We start from the raw sequence: 27,338 nt of genomic DNA, 5'->3' as shown, positions 1-27,338 counted from the left end.
ATGCAAGAGCAGGAAGCATTCCGCCTACAAGGCTTTCTCTGTATCCTCTCGATCAGGAGCAACTCTATGGAAGGTACAGCTTTGAGCCAGGGTAAAACAACACCCCAGACAATCCCAAACCCAGTTTTGTAATTCTGTGAGACACAAGGGGCCAGACACAGATATATGAGTAGCTAATTGTCAGCTAACGACAGAAGGAATCGACTGAAGCACAATTCATAGATTCACTATTATGTAACAAACAAGAAGGCTCAACTATAAAAGACACTTGCTGCCAAGTCTAAGGATCTCCTTTTCTTTAAAAATACACACACACACACACACACACACACACACACACACACACAGAGTCTTAAAGTCTTTTGAGACAGAGTCTCTCTGGCTCATAACCCTGACTATCTTGAAACTCACTATGCAAACCAGACTTTCTCAATTCCTGAGATTTGCTTGCCTTTGCCTGGAATGCTGGGATTAAGGACACACGCCTGACCTTTCCCAACCCTCAACATCTTTTTGAAAAGCAATAGCAACTCAGAATAAAAGTGGGGACGGGTACAAGTTACTTAACAGGTCTTCATCGAAAATACAATTTTATTTAAACACTAGGGAAGTTGTTCTAGGATTCCTGCATTTTGATTTTCGATATTTTGATTTAATATTTGATATGTTACACAGTTGGGGCTGACCTAGACCAAGAATGTGATTTTGACCCAGACCTTGAATTCCCGTTCTTTCAGGTTCCCACCTTCAAAAGGCAGGGATTAAAGTTCTGTGTTAATACAAATACTGGGCTCTGGAATCTTGAATCCTAATTGCCACGCCCCACAGAGTTTTCCTTTTTGCCACGCCCCTCTACCGGAACTGCATTTCCCAACATTCTTCCAGCTCCGCTGTCAGCAGTCATTGTGATGTCATTCCAGCGCCCTCGGGGAAATGTAGTTTGTTTAGTCTCCAGCTAGAGAAAGATCTGGGGCTGTGGACTACCACTCCCGTGAGGTAGTGCGCAGTCCCACCCCATAAGCGGCGTCTTCGAACGCGCCGCGGCAGCCATGTTGATCGTGGCTAGCACAGGGGCCGGCACCAGCGGGTTTTAGAAGCAGGTGTCATGATGTTGTCCGCGGTGTTGAGGAGAACCACGCCAGCGCCCCGGCTCTTCCTAAGGTTAACCAAATCTCCATCTCTCCAAAGCCGGGGAAGTGCTTACGGCCGTGGCGTTGTCACCGGAGACCGCGGGGAGCCGCAGCGGCTGAGAGCTGCCGCTTGGGTGCGCCCTGGAGCATCTTCTATCTTCTTCCCCGGACGGGGGGCAGCCACCTGGGGGCGCTGTGGAGAACGCACGGAGATCCCATACCTGACTGCCGCCTCGTCGGAACGCGGTCCTAGCCCCGAAGAAACACTCCCGGGACAAGACAGCTGGAATGGGGTCCCCAACAAGACGGGTCTGGGCATGTGGGCCTTGGCCATGGCGCTGGTGGTTCAGTGCTACAGCAAGAATCCATCTAACAAGGGTGATTATGGGGTCAAACTGGGTTCAAGGGAGAGGTGTGTGGGTGGGTCATGACGCCTTTGGAAGGTTGAAGGTATTTGTAAATTCAAACCCGCATAACCTTACCTTGAAGAAACCCAGTTACCTTCTGCTGCCAGGAGCAGATGGAAAACTCACTGAAGTTACATCATTTCCCATCGTAGGTCTAGCACCCTCTTTGGGATCAGTTTGTATACATGTATAATTGGGGACATTGGACTAATTACAGCCTGGTCCTTTTATGTACCAATATTATATCCTGTCCATTAGTCTTTCAAGATGTCTCCAGGAAGCCTCAACAGCTTTAGGGGCCGCCTCTACATGTTTTTCTGCGTACATAGGTCCAAGGAAGGAGGACACTTGGTTCTGGTGCTAGCCTGACCCAGTGTTCCTCTCTAGTCTTAGTTTCCCCACTGTCTAATGAAGGCAAGCTCTCACTCAGTGCTCTAATATTTTGACCTTTCCTGGAGTTCAGAGCCTGTTTAGTTGCTTAGAGTTTTGCTTAGTGTCATGCTTAAGGTGAGCTGGATACTGTGGAGGGGGTGTGTGTGAAGCCTTGGGGGACAGGGAGTTGGCTGAAAGTTGCTCTCTGGAGACTTACAGCAGTGGGGGAGGGAGGGAGGAGGTGGAGGTAGCTAACCCAGGTTGGCTTCTTACCTCAGTTGCTTAGAGTTGAGCAGGAGCTGCAAGGGTGGCCTGGCTGAACCCAACCTCTCGGGTTTTCAGTTGTCAGTGCTGGCCTGTCCCATGCACCCCAGACTCTAGGATTGTTGAACAAGATTGGAGACTGCCTTGACCTTCCCTTGTTTGTTTAATAAGATGTGGCCGCTTGGAAAGAAAGGGCTTCTGGATGAGGAACAAGGACACCGAGGATCTTGTACTGTCTTTGTAAATCTGGACTCTGACCCTTCTTTGCTGCCCTGTGTTTCCTTTCTATTGAAGAGGGCATTGAAGTAGGGAGGGCCTTTCCAGTTTAAGCATGCGGGAATTGTATGGTTTCCGCTTGTGCAAACATGAAGGTAGCACTGTGTATGCTTAGCTTGGATCTAGGTGTTCAGAAAGTCCCAACTTAAAACCTAGTCAGCTAAGGGGAGGGTGCAGCAGCTGGTCATGCAGGGCTAGTGGGTCTTAGAGGATCAGAGAGCTACTGGGGTCAGGATAGCCTTCCTGGAGGACTGGAAGTCCTTGCAAGATGTGACGCTTGAGCTTGGTTTCTGAAGGATAACATAGGAAACATAAAGAGGGTGGGGGCCTGTGTAACCCACGAGGGCAGGACCTCCATCTTACCTCTGTTAGTATTCCCTTAATATCAAGCATCTGTCCAGCAGCATGTGAACCATAGAAGGGAGACATTTACATGTGGGCCTTGGATTGGATTAGATTCCATTCCCAGATTTCAGCTAGCCTCATGTGGACAGGCTAGCAGTTTAGCCAGTGAGGGTGGAAGACAAGGTCTTTGGAATAAGGTGAGAGAAGATGAAATGGCCCTGCATGCCAGGCAGGGGCCTTTGGAATTCTGTAGGCAGTGAAGAGCCATGGTCATAGGGGCAGACTGTCTAGCAGCCAGTGTGTTTGGAAGAAGAGGATAAATGTGTCTGAAACCTGGCCTGAGAGGTTACTGGGAGCCCTAGACTGGACTTCATGGCATGTAAATTTCAGTGATGTCTATCTAATAGAAGAGATGATGACATAAATCTATGGCTGGTTCCAGTCTTGCCAACTCGCCTAGACAAGTGTTGAACAGAGTCCCTCAGTGCAATGTTCTGAGGAATGGGTCTCTTTAGAAGTCGAAGGGAATTCTGGTAATGGAAAAACCATGGAAAGTTTGTGAGCCCAGGGTGCCTCACTCATTCCTCCCTCCTCTGAGAAGGAAGGGGAGTGAAGAGATAAGAGGTATCTGTAAGGAATGATTCTCTTTTTTTCAGCTGGAGATTATCTAGGCCCAATTAAATATATGAATGAGAACAATCCATAAGAGCTGGGTATGACCCTTAATCCCAGGGCCTGCGGTTCTCTGAGTTCCAGGACAGCCAGGGATATAAAATGAGATCTTATCTCAAGAAAACCAAAACAAGTACACACAACAAACAACCACCATCAATAATAATAAAACAAAAAAACAGACAGCCCATAAGCTAAGTAGGACAGGCCTGGCTCCTAGTCCGAGGCTGATAGGTGAGTGGAGGCACTGCGGTCTGAACAGACTTGATTTATACACAGGATGAGGCTGGTGTCTTACCTGTCTTCATATAAGCTGAGGGTCAGGAGCTTAGATGAGTTATCCAGGGTGCAAGGCACGTAAGTTGCCAGGACTACATCAGGGCTTAGCCTGCCACTGACGCTAGTGATGTCTCTAATGTTTACCTAGGGGATCTCATGGCTACTGAATGAGGCCTGGATAGAAGTCAGCCTAGTGGCCTACAGTACAGCTCAGAACCAGGCTGGGCACAGAGCACCAGTTGTGATCCGCTGTTGATTTGTTTTTCCAAGTAGCCACAAGGTGGTGCCAACAGCCAGCCCAGGCTTCAGCTAGGCCCGAGTCCTCAGGAATGCAACGGAACAGTTTGAGTCTCCTGTCTCTGAGCTTACGCTATGGAACTGGGAGACTTTTCAGTTTCCTTGTGAGGCTGGCGAGGACTATTGTCTGCCGAATATCACAAGAAGTTGGTTGAGAAGGAAGGGCTACAGCAGCCACTCTGAGTAGTAGAGTGGCTTGGATCCCAAGTGTCCATGACTTCTGGTTAAGGTTCTTTCCACTCTTGGGGAGACCCACATACTGAGCCTTACTACTTGAGAAGAGTGGGTACATGATAGCTACTTGCATTCCCAGAGCAGGGTTGGGGTGGATTCCAGCCGGGGAGATTTGGTTAGCCTTCTCCTGTCAACCTTTTGCCTTCTAGAGAAACTTCAGCTGACTTCCTAGGCCTTCTCTTGGCTCTGAAGGGCAGGCCCTGGGCTGGTGTCTGACCAATACCCCTCTCTTTTCAGATGCAGCTCTAATGGAAGCTGCTCGGGCCAACAACGTGCAGGAAGTCAGAAGGTAAGTGTCTGGGCCTTGCTATCTTGTACAGTAAATGTGTAATGTGGCCACCCTGCCCCAGAGGAAATCTTTCCCTGCCCTGGACTTGTTTCCTGAGAGTTCCCTGTAGCCACAGACACAGGCTCCCTTGGTCCAGGTCAGACTTTATGTATTTTAGGTTTGGAGGCAGGTTCCCAAACCCCCGAGTGTTCAGTTACAGTGGCTTGGCGTCTGTGGAGCCTGTGAATCTTCCAGTTTGTTCTTGTTCCTCTGTGGAAGTGGCTGTGTATTAATGTTTGATGCCTGGACTTGGGAAGCTCCTAAATGCTCTTTGTGACTAAGAAGGCCTGCATGCAGGGCTGAGGCAGCCTGCAGTTGCTCAACCGCTCACCTTGTGCTCTTGGGCTTCTGAGTGGAGGGAAGTCTGAGCAGGGAAGGAAGCATTGACTTGTTCTAGGGACAGGGCAGAGTGTGCATCTGGGATGGATGCTGAGACTGGGGCCTGACCAGAGCAGCATCAGTTAGAGGTTGTTGTTCAGAGGCAGTATTCATTCCTCTGGGGCCTCACCTTACTCTTTCTGCCCTCAAATATATCTAAGTGGCCAGGGGCCCTCCCTTTTCTTACCTCACTTTTTGTTTTTATTTTTGCCATATAGGATCTGAACAGGTCTTGCACATTGTACTTGTCAGTTGCTCTCATCCTTGGTTTTATTTTGTTGTTGTTTGTTTTGCTTACTTGCTTTTTAGGTTTTTTTGTTTGTTTGTGTTTTTTTGTTTTGTTTTTGGGTTTGTGTGTGTGTGTGTGTGTGTGTGGTTTTTCAAGACAGGGTTTCTCTGTGTAGCCCTGGATGTCCTGGAACTCACTCTGTAGACCAGGCTGGCCTCGAACTCAGAAATTCGCCTGCCTCTGCCTCCTGAGTGCTTTTTAGGTTTTTTTTTTTTTTGAGAGAGACAGACAGAGAGAGAGAGAGAGAGAGAGACAGAGAGAGAGAGAGAGAGTGAGTGTGAGTGTTTCTATGTAGTCCTGGCTGTCCTGGAACTCTCTGTGGCTGGTCTTGCACTTACAGAGATCCTCCTGCCTCTACCTCTGAGTACTGGGATTAAAGGCATGTGCCACCGTGACCAGCCACTTTTACTTCATTTTATGTGTATGGGCACTCAGCCCACATGTATTTTTTTGTGCATGATGTGCCTGCAGTGATCTTAGAGGTAAGAAGAGGGCATTGGTTCTGGAGTTACAGACTGTGAGGCAACATGTGGGTGCTGGAATCAAACCCAGGCCCTTTGTAAGAGCAGCCAGTATGCATAACCTCGAAGCATCTCTCTAGCCCCATGATGATTTCTTTGGTTTTGTTCTGTTTTTTTTGAGAATAGATTTTGTTTTATGTAACCCAGGTTAGCTTTGAACTTTTAATCCTTTTGCCTCAGCCTCCTGAGTGCTGGTATGGGCAACCATGTCTGGTATTGTGTTCACATTTTAGATAAGAAGTCAGTGTTGGGGGTCATTACCATGGACTTGGGGTGCCCTTCCCCACTCCAGATGTTTGAACATGTAAGCCAGTGTAGAAGGCGGCAGCGGCTCCACCAAGACTTACTGCTTTGATTCTCCTTCATTTTATCTGCAGCATTATTATTGATTCTCAAGGGTGCTTTTGAGTATTAATGTTCAAGGCTTAGTTTTTAATAAACCACTTTTGGAAGTATGGGCTGGGAGTTGTTTTGTAGCCAAATAAATATGATGGAGCAACAGTTTAATAAACATGTGTTGATGCATCTTAGAAACCGAGCACAGATGTCATCTCGTTGTTATAAGAGCCATTCATAACGGAGCTGCGTGCAGCATCTTCATGCCCAGACATGTGCCTTGCTTTCTAGAGCCTCATTACAGGGGAGTGAGGAGGTGAAACTGGCTCTTCCTGACCCTGGAATCACCTGTTGGTAGCTGCCAGAGGCTGCCAGGCTGCAGCTTCTCAATGCTCACCCCGGCCCCTAGGCCAGAGCCGGCAGCAGGTTTGCTGAGCTGAAGCTTATGTCCTCAAGTCCCCTCCAAAGGCAGATGACTGCAGTTTATAAGGGTTTTTTTGCTTTTTTGAGGCAAGGTTTCAGGTAGCCCAGGTTGACCTCAGATGCATCACATAGCCAAGGGTGGCCTTTCCTCTGACCCTCTGCCTCCCTTCTGAGTGATGTGATTCCAAGTGTGCGTGACCACCATGAGGATCTATGGGTGCTGAGGATCGAACCTAGGAGTATGTGAAGCTGGAAAGGCACCCTACCAGTTGAGCCTCGGTGTTTGGGCAGTTTTGTCGTCTTGTTTAGGGGGCAAGGAGAGGTGGTTTTGTTTCTTTTTTGGAGTTTTTTGGTTTTTCGAGACAGGGTTTCTCTGTATAGCCCTGGCTGTCCTGGAACTCACTTTGTAGACCAGGCTGGCCTTGAACTCAGAAATCCGCCTGCCTCTGCCTCCTGAGTGCTGGGATTAAAGGCGTGCGCCACCACGCCCGGCTGGTTTTGTTCTTGAGGTAGTTCTTGCTATTTGGTTCAGATATAGGTCTAAAAACTCAGGATTTTTCTGCTTTGGCCTCCCAAGTGCTGTGATTATAGGCAGATGCTGCCATACCTATCAATATACTCACTCACTTCTTTCCTTCCTTCCTTCCTTCTTCTGTCTCTGCTTCCCCAGTTCTGGGATTATATGTATACACACCCTGTTAAATACATACACGTTTGTTTTGTTTGTTTGTTTGTTTGTTTGTTTTTCAAAGCAGGGTTTCTCTGTGTAGCCCTGGCAGTCCTGGAACTTACTTTGTAGACCAGGCTGACCTCGAACTCAGAAATCCACCTGCCTCTGCCTCCCGGGTGTTGGGATTAAAGGTGTGCACCACCACGCCCGGCCAGTATGTGCTTTTAACTACTGAGTCATCTATCTAACCCCAAATGCATATTTTTTAAAAAGATTTATTAGTTTTTATGTGCATTGGTGTTTTGCCAGGATGTATATCTATGCGAGGATGCCAGATCCCCCTGGAACTGGGGTTACAGATAGTTGTGAGCTGCCAAGTGGGTGCTAGGAATTAAACTTGGGTCCTGGAAGAACAGTCAGTGTCCTTAACTGTTAAGTCATCTCTCCAGTCCCTAAATACATATTTTTGTAATGGCAACTAAATACCTGCCAGCAGGTTACAGAAAGTGATTGGATCCCTACTATGTGACTCGGAATTGTTGGGACAATCTCACGCCATGGGTAATATTATCTGTGGGAACTTTTCAAGTGTGCCCCCATCCTTAGCTGGCCCTCCTGCCCTCCTTACCCCTTCTCTTAGCAGCTCCCTTACCCTGTGTCTTAGGACTTAATTACTGCGAACAGTCACCGTGACCATGGCAACTCTTATAAAGAAAACCATTTAACTAGGGGTGACTTACAGTCCAGAGGTTTAGTCCATTATCACAGTCACAGCAGGAGACATGGTGCTGGGGAAGAGTTCTATGTCTTGATCCTCAGGCAGCAAGCAGAGACCAACCTGAGCTTCTGAGACTTCAGAGCCCATGCCCACAGTGACACACTTCCTCTAACAAGGCCACACCTCCTAGGAGTCCCACTCCTTATGGCCCAGCATTCAAACACATGAGTCCATGGGGGCCATTCCTGGTCAAACCACCACAGCCTGTAAGGAAGCAGTTGAGTGAGACACACAGACTCTCCTCAGACCCCCTCTCATGCCATCCCACAGAACTGGGTGGGACAAGCCGGGCAAGGCGGGAGGCAGGTAATGTGGGCTGACGTACACAGGCTGTGAAGAAAGAGTGTAGGTGGCTTGAGATGGGGGAATTCGCCTGACCTGCCCTGGGTTTGGGGTGCTCTTCTGTGAGGGGTAGATAAGTGGGGTTTAGGAGGCTTTTGAGTATGGGACAGAGCCAGGTAAGACTGTTTCAGTAGGGTGCACGCCTTTAATCCCAACACTCAGGAGGCAGAGGCAGGCGGATTTCTGAGTTCGAGGCTGGCCCGGTCTACAAAGAGAGTTACAAGACAGCCAAGGCTATAAAGAGAAACCCTGTCTCAAAAAAACAAAACAAAACAAAAAAATGTTTCAGTAGATGGAGGCTGGAATAAATGGGGGAAAACTGAAGGTTGTCTTTTGAGAGCTCTCTCAGGAAGAAACCAGGCTGAGGAAGGCCTTCATTGGTTGGAATGCCCTTCCCTCCCTACTGAAAGCAGTTCTTAGGAAGGAACAAGTGGCTAAGCATGGTAGTGTGCACTTTTAATCCCAACAGAGTTAGGCAGGCTCTTTCCAGGCTAGTCATGTCTTCAAAGAAAGTTCCAGGCTTGCCAAAGCTACTCATAGTGAAACCTTGTCTCAAAAAAACAAAAACGAAAAAAAAAAAAAAAACCAAACAGCAACAACAGAAAAAACAACAAAAAAGTAAAGGAATGTCCTCATCTGGGCCGGGCAGATAGTAGAAGGCATGAAGAGAGATGACTTGGCCTCTGGCCTCGAGATATGTGCTCCCTCAGTTGCAGGTCTCCTGCTGGCAGGCTAGCCTGGGACAGGAGTGGAGAGCCTACATCCTCCTGCTGCCACACACTGCTCCTTACGTGATCCTGTATGTGTGCCAGCCTTTACTTCTGTCCATCAGGCCTGCCACATGTAAGACTGACTTCTAGTCTCAATCCCTCCCCCCCACCCCCCCACCCCCAGTTTACAGTTATTTTGCCACGTGTATAATTGGTTTGGTTAGTGACTAAAGCTCCAGATACTAATGAGCATATTACTCCACCCTTACCGTCCTGGGGCTCTGTCATTCCTGTGCCTCGCCCTCTCTTAGCTCCTGTCTTCCCTTCAGAATCCCAGGAGACTCAGGGTAGGGAAGGACTGATGCTTGGGGCTCTTCTGCATAAGGAGGGAGCTTCACCCCAGAATCTGTGCTCCCTGGGACAGGTCATGGACCCTCTGCCTCACCCCGCTGCACTCTGTACCCATTCACTGCCCACTGCTTCCCTTGGGCTAATCTTTGAGGCTCAATGGGAATGCTGCCCCTTTGAGCCTTTTGCTGACTCCTAGCTGCCATGTCTCTCCTGTCCCCTCCTACTGTATCCTTTCCTGTGGTGTGAGAGAGTCTGAGGATCTTCTGAAAGAGAAATTGGAGGTCAGTTTGGAGAAATGGGGTTAAATGTCAAGAATGCAGATAGTAACTCAGGAAAACTAGTGACTCCTTTTGTGTGAACCCAGGCAGGCACAGCTCAGTGCTCACAGACTGCAACTCAGCAGCCCTGGACAGTGGTCCTACTGATGGGGACTGTTTATTGCTTTATGAAGATCTGGCTAATTGTAGGAGGGGTGGCTGTTTGGCTAAAAAGACAAGCCAGGATCTACCATCAGCTACACATTATTCTTTTTGCATTTTATTAATTTTGTGTCCAAGTGTTTGGGTGTACAGGTGCTGTAGCATATATGTGGAGGTTAGAGGCTCGCCAAAGGAAATTAGTTCTTTGCTTCAGTGTGTGCGTCCTGGGGTTGAACTCAGGTCCTCAAACTTGATGGTAGACACTTTTACCTGCTGAGCCAGCTCACAGAGTCCATGGTATTCTTTCTATTAAAGAGTTTGGCGTGGTCATACTAGTTCAAACCTGTAGTCCTAGCACTCGGGATGAAACAGGAAGGTCTCCAGTTCAAGGCCTGCCTATGCTACTCAGTGAGTTAGAGATCAGCAAGACTGTCTTCAAACAAAACAAAAACAAACACACAAGACACCAAAACAACAAAAGTTTGTGAGTCATTGGATTGTATGCCTCCCCAAGGACAAGGGCAGGCAGGGTCTGCAGTCCCTCTCTTACTGATCCCAAATACAATGTGACTTGAATTCAACAAGCAGGCAGTCAGAGCCCATTCCAGTGTCCCACTGCTGCATAGAAAGGCTGAGTTCTTCTGCCTTTCCTTTCCCTTCTCTGTGCAGCAGCCATTTCCTTCTTTTGCCTTGAAGTGCTTCAACTTAGCAAACTCACATGCTCACAGCTCTCACTCGAGCTGGGAGGCTGGCCCCTGCCCTGCTTGGCAGCCGTGAGAGCAGGTGATTCCCCTTCTCAGCCCAGTCTGGCTTATGCACTGAGCCACTCATCCAAGACCAAGGGGTACTGGACAGACTGCAGCACATATGTCTGGGCTCAGGCAGAGCCATGTGGGGCCTGTTAGGCTGGGGACTCAGGACAGGATTGGGAGATTTCTGGCCCTCCACTGTAGATCACACTGCTGATAGACAGCATCCTGTCTGCTCTTTCCCTTCACTGGACTGAGAACTGGGCCTCTGTTACTGCTACCCAACTTGGTCCTTTCTCAGTCCAGACAGGTACCTTTAATGGCTGGGAGACCCTTTTTTGCACAGATCATGTGTCCATTTGACAAGCATTTACTGAGTACTTGCCATTTGCTGGGTTGCTTCTTGGCACAGGGGACACCTGAGCAGTCATGACCCTTTCCTTTGATGAAGAAGATATGGAGCTGGAGATGGTTATTATCCAGTTGTAATCCCAGGACTCTAAAGGAGGGAGGTTGGTGAATCTGAGGCCAACCTGGGCTACGGTGGTTTGATCCTGTATTGGGCAGGAGAAGCTGGACTCTAGAGAGCAAGGATGGGTGCTATGAAATGATGCTAGATAGCTGTAAGGAAGGACCATCCACACTGGATCTGTAGCTATTTAAAGCCAGTGTGTATATAAAAGGCAAAAATGTTAGCAGATAGATTTGTAGGTAATTAAAAAAACAAAAAGATTAGCTGCTTAGTGGAAAACATGTCAGCCAGCTGCTATAGTAGTATAGGAAGACAGCCTGAAACATAGCTATAACTTGTATACAGTCATTGGTGGAACGCTTGTCTAGTTTTGGTAAAGCTGGGTTCATTCCCTGCTTCAGAGAAGAAAGGAAAAGAAAGGAAAGGAAAGGAAAGAAAGGGAAAGAAAAAAAAAAAAAAAAAACAACTGGAGGAGTCCAAACAGATGGTGGGGGTGGGGTGAGGGCTAAGATGATAATAGCACAGATGAGGGCAGTTAGCTAGATTACCTGGATTAGTGCTCATGCCTCATTCAGAGTCTAATACATAGTAAACATTCAACAGATAAATGCTGAGTGAATGAATAGGGCTACCTGTGTTTAGTTTCAGAAGGAAATGTTAGTGATTGTGGCTGGAGCTCCTGTACAGATGCTGTTGCCCTGCACTGAAATGAGGTTTGGAGGATTTGAGCCAGAAAAAAAGATTGAAGTCTGTTTTGTTTGAGACAGGGTCTTACTTTGTATCTCTGGCTGTCCTGGAACTCACTATATATACCAGGCTGGCCTCAAACTCACAGAGATCCACCTGCCTCTGCCTCCCAAAGTGCTGAGATTAAAGGCATGCACTTAAAGGTTTGTTTTTATGAATTTAATTATGGGTACGTGTGTATATGGATGGTGGAAGTCAGAGTGTTGGATCCCATGGAGCTGAGCTGGAGCACAGACAATTGTGAGCCACCTAATGTTGGTTCTGGAAACTGAACTCAAGCGGCAAATGGATCTTAACTCATCTTCCCCTAGGTCTGCTTTAGACGAACTTTCTGGGCTTAGCCCGATGTATACATGCCTGTAATTCCCTACACTTGGGAGAAGAGGCAGGCAGATCTCTGAGTTCAAGGCCAGCCTGATTTATATAGCACTCCAGGCCAGCCAAAGCTGTATCTACAATGAGACCTGGTCTCTAATTAATCTATAAGCACGCTAGATTTATCAGTTATCTGGAAATTCTTTTGACATACTGTTTTGGTTTCTGGTTTGCTGGTTTTAGAAAATAAAGGATTAAACTGGTCTATTAGATGGCTTTGGGGGAAAAAATTGTACAGTTCAGGAAAGAAAAACAGGTTGGGCTTTGTTGATGGGTAAACACATTTATTCTAACTTTGCACTGATGGTCTGGTTTGGCTCTTGTCCCCCGATTCTCCAGCTTGAGGCACTTGCTGTCTGTGTGCCGGGACCGAGGTGTCCCAAATGTGTTTAGCTACAGCATAGGTGACTGTTGTACGAATTGATCTGGGGATTTTATCCAATTAACAGAGGACCTGCCTGGTAAATGCATTTGGCTGTCTCTGGGCCTCAGAAAGACTGGCTGTTTATCGATCATTGTATCGTTTTGGCTGGATGGGAAGATATTAATGATGGCACCAGAGCAACCAAAACAGTCAGCTCTTTTAATCAGTAAATATGTAAATGTCTTTGTTGCTTGCAGTGGATTGAAACGGAATCTTTATCTCAGGCCAGCGGAGGTCAAAGCCTGAACAGCAGCATCACTTTCTGTAATCTGGTAGTTTGTGTTTCCTGAGGAGTCCAGGTTTTTGAATGCCACCTGCACAGGCATCCTGACTGTTGGGACTTTGAAAGGCAACATAATGTTACAGAAAGAAAGTGTTCCAGAATTAGAAGGCCTAGGGTATGCTTTTGTCATAGTTATTAACCAGCTGTGTGACATTAAGATGTCACAACCTTTCCAATAACAACAGCCCACTTCACAAATAATGACACAGAAGTTCAGGCTGCTTAAGTAAATCTCTCAAAGCTGCCCACTTGGAAAGTAACCCTCCTCCTTATCTACCAGTGAGGCTGGAAGCCAAAGAGAGGCTGGCCTGGGTTCCCATTTCATCTTAGGAAGCTGGCCAAAGGGAAAACCATTTCGGCCAGGTTTGCTGGGAATCCACAGGTTCCTAGGAAAAAACCGTCCCCAGGCTTTGCAGTATTCTCTCTAGTTTTACCTATCTAAATCCTGCCCCTGCCTCCATCCCCCACCTCAAGCTCTTCCTCCAGAAAGTTCCCCCTGGCTGATATCCACAGCTGTTGTTCATTGCCTGTGATGCTGTGGCAGGCAGACAGTTGATACTGTGTGTGTCTCTTACCACTGTGTTACAGAATAGACTGTTATGTGCATTTCCAGATAAGAAAACTCAGTGCTTAGGCAGACTTGGTTCCTTCTGGTGGCCTCACAGCCAGCGTATACTTGTGCTTACACCGAGGCCCGCGTCCATCCACAGCCTGTGCTTTTTTCAGAAGCTCATACTGAGTGCTCATCTCTTTCTTACCAAGTGATATTGGATCTTAAGGCTGAGTGGCTCACCTCCTTTTTGTCTCCAGTTGCTTTGTTTGTTTCTCTTCATCTGGCTGTAAACTCTGAGTATGCTACATGGTACCTGCTTCTCCTGTGTCCACCTTAGCAAATCACATGTGGTTGTCTAAGCACTCCAAAGGAGCAGAGATAGTCTGGCCTGTTGATTGATTAGTTGATTAAAATACTGTTTATTCTCCAAAGACTCCCCAGTAGGAGAGCCCAGCCCTGGGCAGCAGCTGGGCCAGCTAACTGGTCTCCAGGAGTCTCCATTCATGTGGATGGGACCCTGCCAGCCTGCATAAGAATCTCTTCTGAGGCTGGGCTGAAACTTCCATCTCAATGGCCTTTTGTTTGGGGTTAGCACCCTGGCCTCCCGAGAAGGCTGTGTGTTTGACCGGCCTTCACAGATGGACAGTGAGCAGGGGCTGGTTTTAAAGTACAACAATTGAGAGGCCCCTGGGATTCCATGGACTCAGGCTTGGAATACAACAGGCAGAGCATGATCGCTGAGGCTGAGGCCGAGGCTGAGGCCGAGGCCGGTGTGTGCTCAGTCACGGTCCTTGGCTTAGTCAGGGTTTTAGGCAGTTTTACTCTATCCCTAAGTCTCAGGTTCTCTTTGCTCCTGAAGCAGAAGTAGGTTTTGATCAAACAAGCATTGACTCATACACCTAATCTTTCTCCCTCTCCTTTTAAAATATAAGTGTATGAGAAAATTCACCCTTTTAACGTGTAAAATTCCGTGGCTTTTAATACATTTATAAGATAGTACAACTAATGTCTAACTCCAGAACATTTCATGACCCCACCCCACCGCCCACGCCATCTCTTTAGGAGTCATCTCCATCCTTGCACCCCAAGCTCCTGGCAACCACTAGTCTGGTTGCTGTCTGTGGGTTTGCCCATTCTGGACACTTTATGTGAATAGAGATCTCACAGTCTGAATTTTGTATCTGGCTTCTTCAGCTTAGCTTAACTTTCCAAGGTTCACATATGTTATAGCACATTGTCAATACTTCAAGCCTTTTAAAAACCGAATAACATTCCATGTACAATAAACACATTTTGATTAATCTATCCGTCAGTTGACAGACATGCCTTCACAGTGTGAAAATGATCAACAGTTATATTATTATGAACAAGGCCAACTTGCCCTTTACATTTTTTTCCAGCTGCATTAATCTCTCTGTTCTTTGTTCTTTGGATAATCTTTCCCAAAGTAACTATTTCCATGATGAAATGGGTGGAGTTCCCATAACACTTGGCACAGTGGGTTGCCACAACCTGCTCATCTGTCCTTCAGTGTGGTCCCAGATCTGTCCTCTAGGGCTCCTCACTGGGCTCCCTTTCTTTGTTAAGGTCTTTAAATGATGAGATAGTAGTACTAGGAAATAAATATTAGGAGTTTATGTCCCTCTACCCAAGGCTGGCTCCCTAAGCTATGGTTTCAAGTTGCCATATCCTGGCCATTTTATGATGGAAAAGCCATGAACTTTTGTTGTTCTCTCTAAGTTCCAGTGTGGCATTACTGTTATGAGAGCAAGGCAGCCCTTAGTAGAGATGCTGTGCTTCTGTTAAGGTGGCCGCTTTCTTGCCTCAGTCTCATTGTATTCTACAGTCTGTTAAGCTTTAATCAAGCTGAGGATCAGGACTGCTTGCACTTTGTAAACATTTGACTGCATCTGTTTGCTTAGGTTGGTTTGGAGCAAAGACACAGCCACTGAAGACACTGCTTATAGGTGTGTGAAGTCGGTGGTTGTGGGGAGACTGCTATGGCGATAAATAAGGTGGTCTGCAGCTGTTCTTATGCTGAGACTAGAAGACTCTCTTTCTCTCTCTCTCTCTCTTCTTCCATTTTCTAGGGGAGAAGCCTCTAATAGAACACCTGCTCCTTGGAGGCTTTTTCTTTATCATTTTCTGTCAGCTATAGTCCTATCACAGAGCTAGGGTATGCTGTCCAGTGCCAAGTGCAGAAGAACAGGCTGTGTGCTGTGGGAAGCACAGAGTGAGTAGGGCTACAATTCTAGGCAGCGGCCCGCTGCCGTGGCATCTGAAGTCACTGTGTGAGATGAGCTTTCCTGTCTAATTCTTAGGATCAGATGACATCATAAATGCCAAGTGCTTAAGGCATAGCAGTCAACCACTGAGAGATGTGCCATTGAACTCCATAGTTGAGTCCATTATTTAGGCCTTTAATCCTAGCTACCAGGACACTGAGGCAGGAGGATCACAAGTTCAAGGCCTGCCTGAACTACAGGGTGAGTTCATAGGCAGAGTGGGCAACTTTTTGAAAGTTAAAAATAGTTGGGAGGGTTGGGTAGTGATGGTGTGCACCTTTAATTCCAGCACTCAGGAGGCAGAGGCACAGGCAGGGTGTGCACCTTTAATTCCAGCGTTCCGGAGGCAGAGGCACAGGCAGGGTGTGCACCTTTAATTCCAGCACTCAGGAGGCAGAGGCACAGGCAGGGTGTACACCTTTAATTCCAGCATTCAGGAGGCAGAGGCACAGGCAGGTCGATCCTGTGAGTTTGAGGTCACCCCTGGTCTGGAGAGCAAATTTTAGGACAGCCAGGGCTACACAGAGGAACCCTGTCTCAAAATTAAAAAAAAAAAAAAAGAAAAAAGAGTGGGGAGGATGTTGGGAAGTGGCTCGAGTAGAGATGGCTCAACAGTTGAGTGCTGCTACTTTGTAAAGGACCTGAGTCTAGTTCCAAGCACCCACACCAGACATCTGTACATCCTGTAAGCTCATAAACTCAGACAGACACACACTTATAATAAAGAAGAGGAGGAGGAGGAAGCCATGCTATTTCTATAGCATGCAGGAGGTTCAGGGTTCAATCTCCAGTACTGAAAAAAAACAAAAACTTCATTCAAGAGTATGCCAGATACAAAGAGCCAACATTTTATTTTTGCTTTCCTGTGCAAACATCTCAGAGGACCCATGATAATGCATTACTGGGGGTGAAGGGACCTGTTCTCCAAACTCAGACTGAGTGCTCTCTGTGTGAACAAGGTCTGTGACTGGTCCATTGCATCCCTTAGTCCCCAGTACAGAGGATGGATAGCTTTGGAGAACTGTTTTGTATTTTGTGCCCTGTTGGTGGGGGCAGGTATTCTGGTTCCTCACTGAAAGTCTCATGTGGCTTCGCAGTAGTTGTGTGGTTGTCAGTGAGCGGGACCCACTACTGCTTCTTATTGCTAATTGTAACAAGCTTCCTGGCAGGCAAGCACCCAGCTGCCCTCTGCTGCAGCTTAGAGGCCTGCCTTGGGGCCAGTAGGTGGCGCCCATAGCCCTTTCCCACACCTCAACTGCCTGGACCGCAGTCCCGAAGGCTGTGACAGGGCCTAGGTGCTCACACGGCAGTGTCCTGGGTTGCTCTTTGCCTTTTCTTGTTGTATGTTCGTGATTTATCCAGTCTCAGCCAGGCACAGCTCCCTGAGGATGCAGAGGTGTTTGCTTTAGCGGACCCCAGGAGATTATTAGAGGAATCCATGCTCTGCCTTTCCCTTCTAACAGAGGAACTCTGCATCCATAAAGTCATTCCTGTTGCCCTGTTGCCCTGACCATTGCTCACATGGCACTGGCCTCCAGGGTTCTTGCTTCTATCTTAGCTGTTTGCCAAGTATGTGTTTGTCCAGCGGCTGCCTTGGAGTCTGGATCAGTACCCGCTCAGCCCTGCAATCATCAGTCCTCAGGAAGAGCTCACACAGTGCTGATGAGTGGAGGAAGTGGTACCTCAAGGCTGAAAGGGAGACACAGGAACTGGCCTTACAATGCAAAACATGCCAATAACATGAAGGTCACAGAAAGGTTGAAGAACTCTTGCAGGTGAAGTGAAGACACACAGTGTTTGATCTTTATATTGATTCTGTCTTACGTCTGGATCACAATACTCGAATGCTGTGAAAACTGTTAGGATAACGGGAGACATTTGACCATAGGCAGAATGTGAGGTAGATGCCCAGCCTGTGCTATCAGTGGGTCAGGATCCTCCAAGCTCAGGCCTTTTATATATTATGTCCTACTATTTCCAGAAAGCCTACAATATATTCTTGTGCACTTAAATCATCTCTGGGTTGCTGTACTCTGTTTTGGTTTTTTTAGAAATAATGACAACAAAAAATGTCTGTATATGTTCAATATAGATGCAGGGGATTTTTAGTTTCTGAGTTTCTTTCTATTTTTGATCTACACTTGGTTGAATCTTTGCCACATTGAGACTTTGGCCATTATGACTGGTGGTTCTGTAGAAGTCCGTCCTTGTACTGGGAAATACATGCCAAAGTATTTGGAGATAAGGGGCATGATGTCTGTGATTAATTCTCACATGGGCAAGTAAAATGTATTAGAAATAGGAACCAAATTAATCAGAGTTTAAAGTAGGTCCATGTCAAGGACCTGTGAAGGGTTTTTTGGTGCTATTTTTGTAGCTGGTTTCTAAGTTTAACAGTTTAAAAATAGCAATCGCACATTAATACATAACAGGTGTCTGCAAAGAATAGGACAAAGAATGGCCACCCAGCATTGAGCTTTAGTTAGACCAGCGCATGTCATTTTGGTTGCAGATAAGTTCTTCACCATTTGCCTTTAACATTTGAACAGATAGTGTAGTAGCAGCTACCATTGCAGAACATCCTGCACCCTCACACCTCCTGTGGTCATATGGCTACTCTTGTTCAGAGGCCTCTGACAGGCCAAGGAGGTGAGATGAGAGAGACCTGTCCACGGCACACAGCCAGGCAGAGGCAGAGGTAGAGGTAGAGTCAGGCTCCTATCTGGTTCCGTCCTTCCCCAGAGAGGCTTGGTGAAGCTGCTCATCTGTGTGTTTAAAGATTGGACTGTTGATTCTGCAGGGCAGTCATTACCTTCCAAAACACTGAAACTAACTGTAGTAGGAAAGGCTCAGGATGAAGTGTGTAGATTCACTCATCTGAGTTGTGGGTGCTTTGCATACACCAGTCTCTGTTCTCTCATTGTTCACTTGCTTTCCTGAGGCTACCAGGTGTAAGAGTGAAAACAAAGGCACCTGGAGGGCTTCCTTGAGGAGGGGTCTGAGCTGAGCTTAAGAGGCTGGTGCTCAATTTAAATAGGCAGTGCAGAAGAGGCCAAAGGGGCTCTGTGCCTGTGCAGTCAGAAATAATGTAGACCTTTACCTTGAAATCTGTAGGCCCAGACTGGGGTCTAAGAACAAACAGCCTTTGCTGTCCTCTCCGTACCCCCCTGTCCCTGGCTAGCTGGGAGATAAGGCACAGATGGAGGCTGCCTGGGGATTCTAGCCTTAGGCGCCTTGTCTCTGCTCAGACAGAGGGCCTGGTGCTGTTATTACTGTAAACAGGGCCTTCTGGGCGGCTCCAACCAGGGTCCTGTTGCCCAGATAGTGATCATGATTGGGTCTGCATGGCTCAGTGCTTCCAGGCCTCTGATGCAGGTGGGACAGGGCTCCCCACTCTTCAGCCCCTCCCTGGTTGCAGCTGAGGGCCAGTTCCTGCAAAAGATCCGGAAATCAGTTGGAACAATGCATGATTGAAGTTCACTGGCCGCTTTGTATTGATTGGTCATAAAGAAAAAGGAGGAAAAGTAAGGCGGTGTCTTCTTTCTTTCCCTGAGAAGAGCTAGTCACAAACGACTTAAATGTGCATCTGCCTGCCTAGGACGTCTTCCTTTCTGCAAGCACCCAAGCCTAAGGAATTACCCTGTTAGATGTCTTACTGTGTCAGGTCTGCTAGGAATCCATTTCTCAGTTTTTATTTTGGTGCTATATGTATTTTTTTAATAATTTAGGCTTATTTATCTTTATTATGTGATTGTTTTGCCTGTGTGTGTATATGTGCACCGTGTGTGTGTGTGTGTGTGTGTGTGTGTGTATTTCTTCTGGAGGTCAGAAGAAGATACTGAATCCTCTAGAACTGGAGTTAACAGGTAGTTGGGAGTCACTACATAGATTTGAAGAAGTATTAAAAAAGTATAGCAAAGTAAAAACAAAATTCGAGGCTTTTGGGCCCAGGCTTGGGAGTGTAGCCTTTGTGGCTTAGTGCTCCAGGTACTGGTCATAAAACAGATAGCGACATTCCTCCACCTACCCGCTTCCTGGGTTCAATTCAAAGAATGGCACCCTGACCATTACTGGAACCTGCAATGCAAATGTGCTATCTTTAGGGGCTCTTAGATTGTTAGGGGCTCTTAGAAACTGTCTTGAGAGATAACCTGACACTTGTGACTTTATACTTCCTTGTGACTCTTAACTGGTATTTTTGGTATTTTCCAACAACGCCCTCCCCACCTCCATGAATTGTGGTTTCTTCCTTTAAATACCCCCTTACTCAGCTACTCAGCGCGCCATGGTCCTCTACCCCTGCGTGGTGTATGACCATGGGCCCGAGAACGCTCTCGAATAAAAATCCTCTTGCAAGTTGCAGCAAGATCGTTTCTTGTGGGTGATTTTGGGGTGTCGCCTCTCCTGAGTCAGAACGTGAGGGAGTCCTCACGTTGTGGGTCTTTCAGATTCTGGGAACCAAACCCAGGTCCTCTGCAAGAATAACTTAACAGCTGAGCAGTCTCTCCAGCTCCAGATGCTACACACAATAATGTTTTGGAAGTAATAGGGACTGCAGAGAAAAATAAGGCCCACAGAGGTAGATTTATTCTGAGCAATACATCAAGAACCTGACAGCTGTGATTAGAACCCATGACCATCAGCCCTCCAGGCCATGTCCCCTCCTGAGTCTGACATGCCTCGAACATACTTATACACAGGAGCCTAAGTACTTTGAAAAAGACTGCTGCCGCACGTTTCCCACCACAAGACAGAGCAGTGTTGGTGGCAGATTGGTGTTTGCAGGTGCTATAGAGACTCAACCCTGAGAACTCCCATGAGCCAACTGCCAGGGCAGGAATGGGGTGGGAGGTGGGGCAGGTGAAAACAGGTCATTTCAGGAGGGTACTGTTGACTGAGGAAGTTAGACAAAGCGGCCAAATGTTAACTGTTTTAATACAGATTAGCACAGGGGACTGGGAAGGAAACAGACCATTTTAGGAAAACCTTAGAGGATGAAACTTGAAAATGGTTAAGAAAAAATGAGCAATGCTGTGGTCACTGTTGTGAAAACAACAATAGAACTTGCAACTGCAAGGAAGTGCTCAGAGCAGAGAGTGAGGTCAGCCTGCTCTCGCGAGAAGAGCGATGTCTCCTCTTGGCCTTTGGCCTGCTGGCCTCTCACATCCCTGGTTACTAGAGAAGACCTTTTTTCCTTCTTTGCTCTTAGGCTCTGCTACTGACTGTCTTCCCTCACCAGGGGATTTTAAGCAGTTTATTTTTTTGTTTGTTTGTTTGTTTGATTGATTGCTTATCGAGACAGGATTTCTCAATGTAGCCCTTGCTTGTCCTAGAACTGGCTCTGAGACCAGGCTGGCCTTGAACTCAAAGATCTGCCTGCCCCTATCTCTAAAGTGCTGAGATTAAAGGCTTGAGCCACCACTGCCCACCCAGTGGCAGTTTATTTTCTATCCACAGATACGTTCGGGTAATTGCTATATTTTTTATACCATCCTGATTTACTCAGGACATCAGGTGTGGTGGCAAGGAACCCTTACCACTGAGCCATTTCCCCCAGCCCTCTCCCATCACTAGTGTAAATGGCCAATGATACTAATGGCATAATTATCGCTGTTTTCATAATGCTTTAGTATATACCAAGTGTCTTAACTGGCTTGATTTATTTGACTTATTATCTCTTGACACCCCTATGTATGATATACATATACAGTAAGGCGGGGAGAGGGGTGAGTTCTGGAAGACAAGGTTCTGTTATATAGCTCTGGTTGACCTTGATTCATGGTGATCCTCCTGCCCCAGCCTTCTGAGTGCTGCCATGTACCACCATACATACCCAGGTCCTGTCCTTTCATTAACAGAAACAGTGAGCAGGAGCTGTTGTGGGAGGGAACAGAGAAAAGCCAAGTTATACATTTATCCATGGGCCACCCCTCAGTAAATGGCTGGCAGCGAATGTGTTTGAACTGAGGTCTTTTCTGCCTTATATACCCTGGGAGTTGTGCAAAAGCAGGGACTCAACTCTACCTGTGTGCTGTGTTCTCCTGTCTGCCACCCTGAGCCATCCCCAGTTAGTATCACCCACCAGTGCCCTGCCAAGCAGAAGAGTTAGTTCATTAGAGAGAGCTGGCCACAAGTCTGAGCCCAGGAAAGCCTGCGGTGCCCACCCCCTCTCCCCAGCACAGTGCAGGCTGCTCGGCCCTGACTGGCAGCCTGCATTAAGCATTCTACTCATCATCTCAGGGATGATGGAATCCTAACCTTTTCGGAGACACCGTGCTCTGTCACAAGCATTGCTCTTTTTAAAAGAGATTAATTCACTTGCCGCATTTTGTCCATTGGTGAAAATCACCAGGGGGAGCAAGGGTGGCTTTCTCTGGCCTCAGAGGCCCTTTCAACTACTCTCAGCAGGCAGTCCCCGCCCCACCCCATACCCAGCCTGCTCAGGACTTTGAAATGAGTGCCTGCTGGGCATTTACTTGACAAAAAGCAGCAAAATGAACTAGGGAGATGTGGTTTGTGAAGTCCTAACTTTGGGGGATGCTCTGCACTGAGGGAAAGCAGAGGAGACAGTGCCCTCCCCACCCCAACTCAGCACCTCAAGTGGACAACTTGTGGTTGGGTTTGCTGTGGTGCTGGTGGGCTTCTCTGGTTCTTCCTCACGTTACAGAGAGCCCCACAGGTGTGCTATGTCTCTCAATCCCCACAACCACCTTGCATGAGAGAGGTTAGCATCCTCTCCTCCACATCAAGTGACCACAGAGCCTGGATCCTTGCTGTCTTCCATTACACCCTGTCCCCAAGAGGCTGCAAAGAGTAATTGTCAGTCACGAGCTAGGCTTGAGAGCTGGTCTCCCTGAAGAACAGCACTGTTCTCCTCCTCCTGTGACTGACCCCAGGTTTCAGAGCCCTGCACTGATATGTATGTGTGTATATGGAAATGGCAGAGAGTGCAGTCCTCGCTGACCTCAGTGAAGCTCACTGAGGGGTTGTGACTGCTTAGGGTGCTGGGATAGTAAGTGCAGAGCTTTGCTTTGCGCTAGACTAGACACAGGGCTTCTGACTTCAGAGACAAGGTTTTAGTGTATATGTCAGGCTGGTCTTGAACTTGCAGCAATTCTAGTGCCTCAGCCTCCCAGTGAAAGGTATGTACTACAATGCTGAACTGGCCTTACAAGAGTTTTGTTTTGTTTTGTTTTGTTTTTTCTTAAAACTAACCAAAAAAAATCTTTGCAGAAAAAACAAACCCATATATGTAAGTAGTTCAAATTGTTCATTATCACAAGTTAAAAAGAGCAGTATATCCTTTGTACTCCTTAGATTTGTAATCCCAACATCCAGGGGGCTAATACAGGAAGTTCATGAGTCAAGGCCAGCGTGGGCTGCTTAGTAAGTTCAAGGCTGATATAGGCAACACAGTAAACTTTGTTTCAAAACAAAAGTAAAAAGTCTTGTATTGCAAAGTGTCCCAAGACAAGGCATGCACAGAGGCCCCCTGTCTTGCTGGTATAAAGGTCAATAGAACAAGATTATTCTAAGGATACTGACCCTGTTGTTCACACCACATACATGCATGCATGCCCTGTAATCCACACAAGTTCCATTCCCAAGGAAATGGTTTCAGAGGTCCCAGGGAACATGGAGAGGATGTCCTTTGAGCATTGTTTTTGGTGGCTAGCTGGGTATCCCTGGGAGAGAGTAGGGAAGAATATGATGGATTGTTCTGGTCCCCTCTTCTCATGGCCATGGATAATAAAGAAGGTAAGAACCCTAGGTATAAATTTTCTGTGGGGGAAAAAATCTGCTTTTGCACAAACTCTGTGGTATCATAGAAGTAGTTGGTTCTGAAGTACAACAGTATCTGAAGTACAACAGTAGATGAAGTTCTGCTCCTTTCTGTGATTCTGAAGGAAGCTTAGATAGATAGGATAGAAGATCAGGACAAGATGGAGAAAATCCTTTGCCCTTTCCTCATTGGACATCTGCCTAGTGGATGGACCATGTTTTGTGGGATTGCATGCATGCATGTTTAAGACAAGGTCTTGCTACATTTCAGGCTGTCCTAGAATTCATTGTGTGGTCCTCCTGACTCATGGGACTCATCCTGCCTGGACCTGAGGATTATAGGATGGAGCCACCATGTCTGGCTGAATTAAATTCTTGACTTAGTCCTCTATTTCTGGCACCATGGTCTTTGATATCCTGCTGTCCTAAGTCCTCCTTTTAGAGTAGACGCCATGTCTTCTTGCCCACATATAGAATCTAGCACAGGACCATGCCATTGGCTGACTGAAATCAGTTTCTGTCTTTTCCTTTTAAGTTATATGAAGAGAGGTACTGTCTGGAGGTAGGCTGGTAAGATGAGGTGAGGAGGGACCATCTGTAGAATGGTTATCAACCTGCTGTGTGGCCCCTTCACAAGTCATTTTCCTTGTTACACCCGTCTCCTCATCCATTAAAAGAGATTACTATCTGCTCCTTAAGCTTATGAAGAGTAAATAAACTCAGGAACTTGAAGTTCCAAGAGGGCAGTCCATGCTCTACAGGGTGCTAAGTAAGACATAGCTTTGTTCAACCTGTCTTTATCTGCCTTGTGTTAGATGGACCAGGACCCAGGATTCAGATTTACAGTGATGAGCTTTTAGACCTTGGATTTGTTGGTTTGCTTGACAATCACTGAACTCCTGTGTACTAAGCACCTGGCATATAGGTCCCAATAGTTCTGTGTGGGCTCGAGTGGGAACCTAAACTTAGCATTTCTTAAGTTCTTTCCTACTTTATTTGGGTTGAAAGATTTGTATTTTCCTAACAGCCATGATGAAATAAATACAGTTGAGTAATGTTCCTTTTGTAAACAGGGAACTATGTAGACAAGACTAAGTCTGTCAGGTCTTTTAAGGGAGTGGATATTGGCACCAGGTTTGTATCACATAGCCTGAGGGCAGAACTTTAGGCTGCAAAGGGACTGAGAGCTTCTTGGACCAGGGAAATAGGAATGTCATAGTAACACTATTAAGATAAGAAGGCAAAGTCCTTTTTAGATGGCTTGGGAGGGTGACAGTAGGGATCTGGGAAGGAGAAGGGCAAGGGAAGTCTCAGGTGAAGAGAGTGATCAGTGGCTGTGATTGGAGATTAGTACTCAAAGGTCTCTTTTTCCAGAATTGTCTGGCCTCCATATTTGTGTTTATCTGCTGAGGTAAGTCCTCACTATGTTGTCCAGCCTGGCCTTGCACTTACTATGTGCCCTGTATTTTTTTTCTAGTGCATTCTATAATATACTCCTGTCCATTGTAAGCCACACACTGAAAATATCTTCTGTCTCTTGTCAGGCTGTTATCAGAAGGTGCAGATGTCAATGCAAGGCACAAACTTGGCTGGACAGCACTGATGGTGGCATCCATCAGCCACAATGAGAGGTAAGACTCACCTTCTATCCAGAGCCGTCCAAGGTGGTGGGCCTGAATAGTGGCTGTAGAGAGCCACGTGTGGTTTCAGATCCCAACAGTACTGTTCACTAGCTTTGTGACCTCAGGCAAGTCATTGGTGTTACCACAGTAGCCACTTGTTTAAGAGCAGATCATAAATGGTTACATGTGCATGTGTGAGTTTTTATCATCTTGAGAAGCCTTTGGTCACTGCCCCATTGAGGGCTCTAGTGGCTTTTTATTTGAAGGGTCTGGAGGCTTTGTTCCTCCTACCTATTGGTAGCTGTGATGTTTTCCCACCTACTATTTCTTTCATTCGAGGTTGTAGCTATTGTGTAAAGTTGGAAAGCAGGGACTGGAGAGAGAGCTTGGTCACTAAGGTACACGAGGGCCTGAGTTGGGATCCCTAGCACCGTGCACAAGCCAAGTGCATTGTAACCCCAGCACTAAGAGAGTTGTGGGAACAGAGGCAAGTGAATCCCGGGGACTCTGTAGCCAGCCGATCAGTCAGTGAGTTCCAGGTTCCATGAATGCCATGTATAAAACATAAGGTGAATTAGGCTAGGCATGCATGGTGGCATGGGTCTTTAATCCCAGCAGTCAGGAGGCAGAGTTTAGAGATCTCCTGAGTTTACAGTTAGCATGGTCTACATAGCTAGTTCTAGGCCAACTAGGGTTATATAATGAGACCCTGTCTCAAAATTTAATAAATAAATGAATCATTGGACCTCACATTTGCCCCTAGTGCTGCCCCTCCCCCAGGGATGAGCACACACACAACACACACCAGAAGTAGCATAGGTCACTTTCAGAGCCACTCCCCAAAATCTATGTTGTTACTCTAATTTTGAAGAAACTGAAGCACAGAGAGAAAACTGGTTTCCCTGAAGTTAGGTAGTGACCCAGCATCCGTGGTGTGCATTCTGTACTGTATGTCAGTGCTTCCTCCTATTGCTCCAGCCCAGGCTGTTCTGTATGTCAGTGCTTCCTCCTAGTGCTCCAGCCCAGGCTGTACTGTATGTCAGTGCTTCCTCCTAGTGCTCCAGCCCAGGCTGTTCTGTATGTCAGTGCTTCCTCCTAGTGCTCCAGCCCAGGCTGTTCTGTATGTCAGTGCTTCCTCCTAGTGCTCCAGCCCAGGCTGTTCTGTATGTCAGTGCTTCCTCCTAGTGCTCCAGCCCAGGCTGTTCTGTATGTCAGTGCTTCCTCCTAGTGCTCCAGCCCAGGCTGTACTGTATGTCAGTGCTTCCTCCTAGTGCTCCAGCCCAGGCTGTTCTGTATGTCAGTGCTTCCTCCTAGTGCTCCAGCCCAGGCTGTACTGTATGTCAGTGCTTCCTCCTAGTGCTCCAGCCCAGGCTGTTCTGTATGTCAGTGCTTCCTCCTAGTGCTCCAGCCCAGGCTGTTCTGGTTTCTGCCCCAAGGTCTTTAGAAGTCTGATGGATCAAAGTATATAGTCATTGTATGATAGAAATTATTCAACAAAAAAAATGTTTTTAGACTTTTTCATGTAGTATTGGGAATTGAACCTAGGGCTTCAGGCATGCAAGGCAAGCCAGTGAGACACGCCAGCTTTAAAGGGATGCTTTCAGAGAAGTACTGGACCCTTCAGTAGAAGCTACTCAAATTGATAGTTGGAGGAACCAGTTTTAATTCTCCCATCAAGCAGGTCTTTAAAGCTCTTATCTGCTAGTTCTGGCCATTTTGGAAGAATCTGAAATGTCGAGGAAAGCCACCAAACTGGAATTTTAAGGAGGCAATCTGCTTCAGATCACCTGAACCTGTAGCTCTCCTTGAAATAGGTCTCTCTTTGATTTTATCATGAACTTGGTCCCAATGACTCAGTTTCCTTATTTGCCATCTTCAGCTCCAAGCCTTTATCTTTTAAAGGTAATAGATACATGCTGGTGATGTACTTCAGTGGTAGAGTGCTTGCTTGCCTGGCGTGCTTGCGGCCCTGAATTCAGTCTGTAGCATTATAAAACAAAAGGAAAAAGAAGGAACTATGTATACTTTGCTGTGGAGAGATCCAGTTTGTGATTCTTATCCTTCATTGAATTTCAGAACTCTGTGGGTACCTGATTATCTCCATGAGAAATTAATTTCCCAAACGTACAGTAACTATGTATGCTAGTCTTTGAAGACTCAGACCTCGGGGAGCTTATAACATAGTGTGGGAAAGAAGTACAAGTCAACAGTAACGGAAAGAAAAG

At 46.9% G+C, this 27,338-nt stretch overlaps 1 protein-coding gene across 2 annotated transcripts in view; it reads left to right on the top strand.

The window, feature by feature from the left end:
* Positions 1 to 921: 921 nt before the first annotated feature.
* Positions 922 to 27,338, top strand: part of Clpb (ClpB family mitochondrial disaggregase) — a 124,847-nt gene continuing 98,430 nt past the window's right edge. Inside the window, exons 1-3 of one of the 2 annotated variants that reach the window (XM_021166915.2) lie at positions 922 to 1,508; positions 4,514 to 4,565; positions 25,036 to 25,122. In XM_021166915.2, the coding sequence (XP_021022574.1) occupies positions 1,106 to 1,508; positions 4,514 to 4,565; positions 25,036 to 25,122 (542 nt within the window). In that variant the 5' untranslated portion in view covers positions 922 to 1,105. The remainder of the gene's footprint in view (positions 1,509 to 4,513; positions 4,566 to 25,035; positions 25,123 to 27,338) is intronic. The other variant, XM_021166917.3, reaches the window with a different exon arrangement.

Source organism: Mus caroli, unplaced genomic scaffold (assembly GCF_978045245.1).
Source record: "Mus caroli unplaced genomic scaffold, Mus_caroli_1 scaffold_8, whole genome shotgun sequence".
NCBI lineage: Eukaryota > Metazoa > Chordata > Mammalia > Rodentia > Muridae > Mus > Mus caroli.
This window is presented reverse-complemented; position numbering and strand designations above follow the sequence as displayed.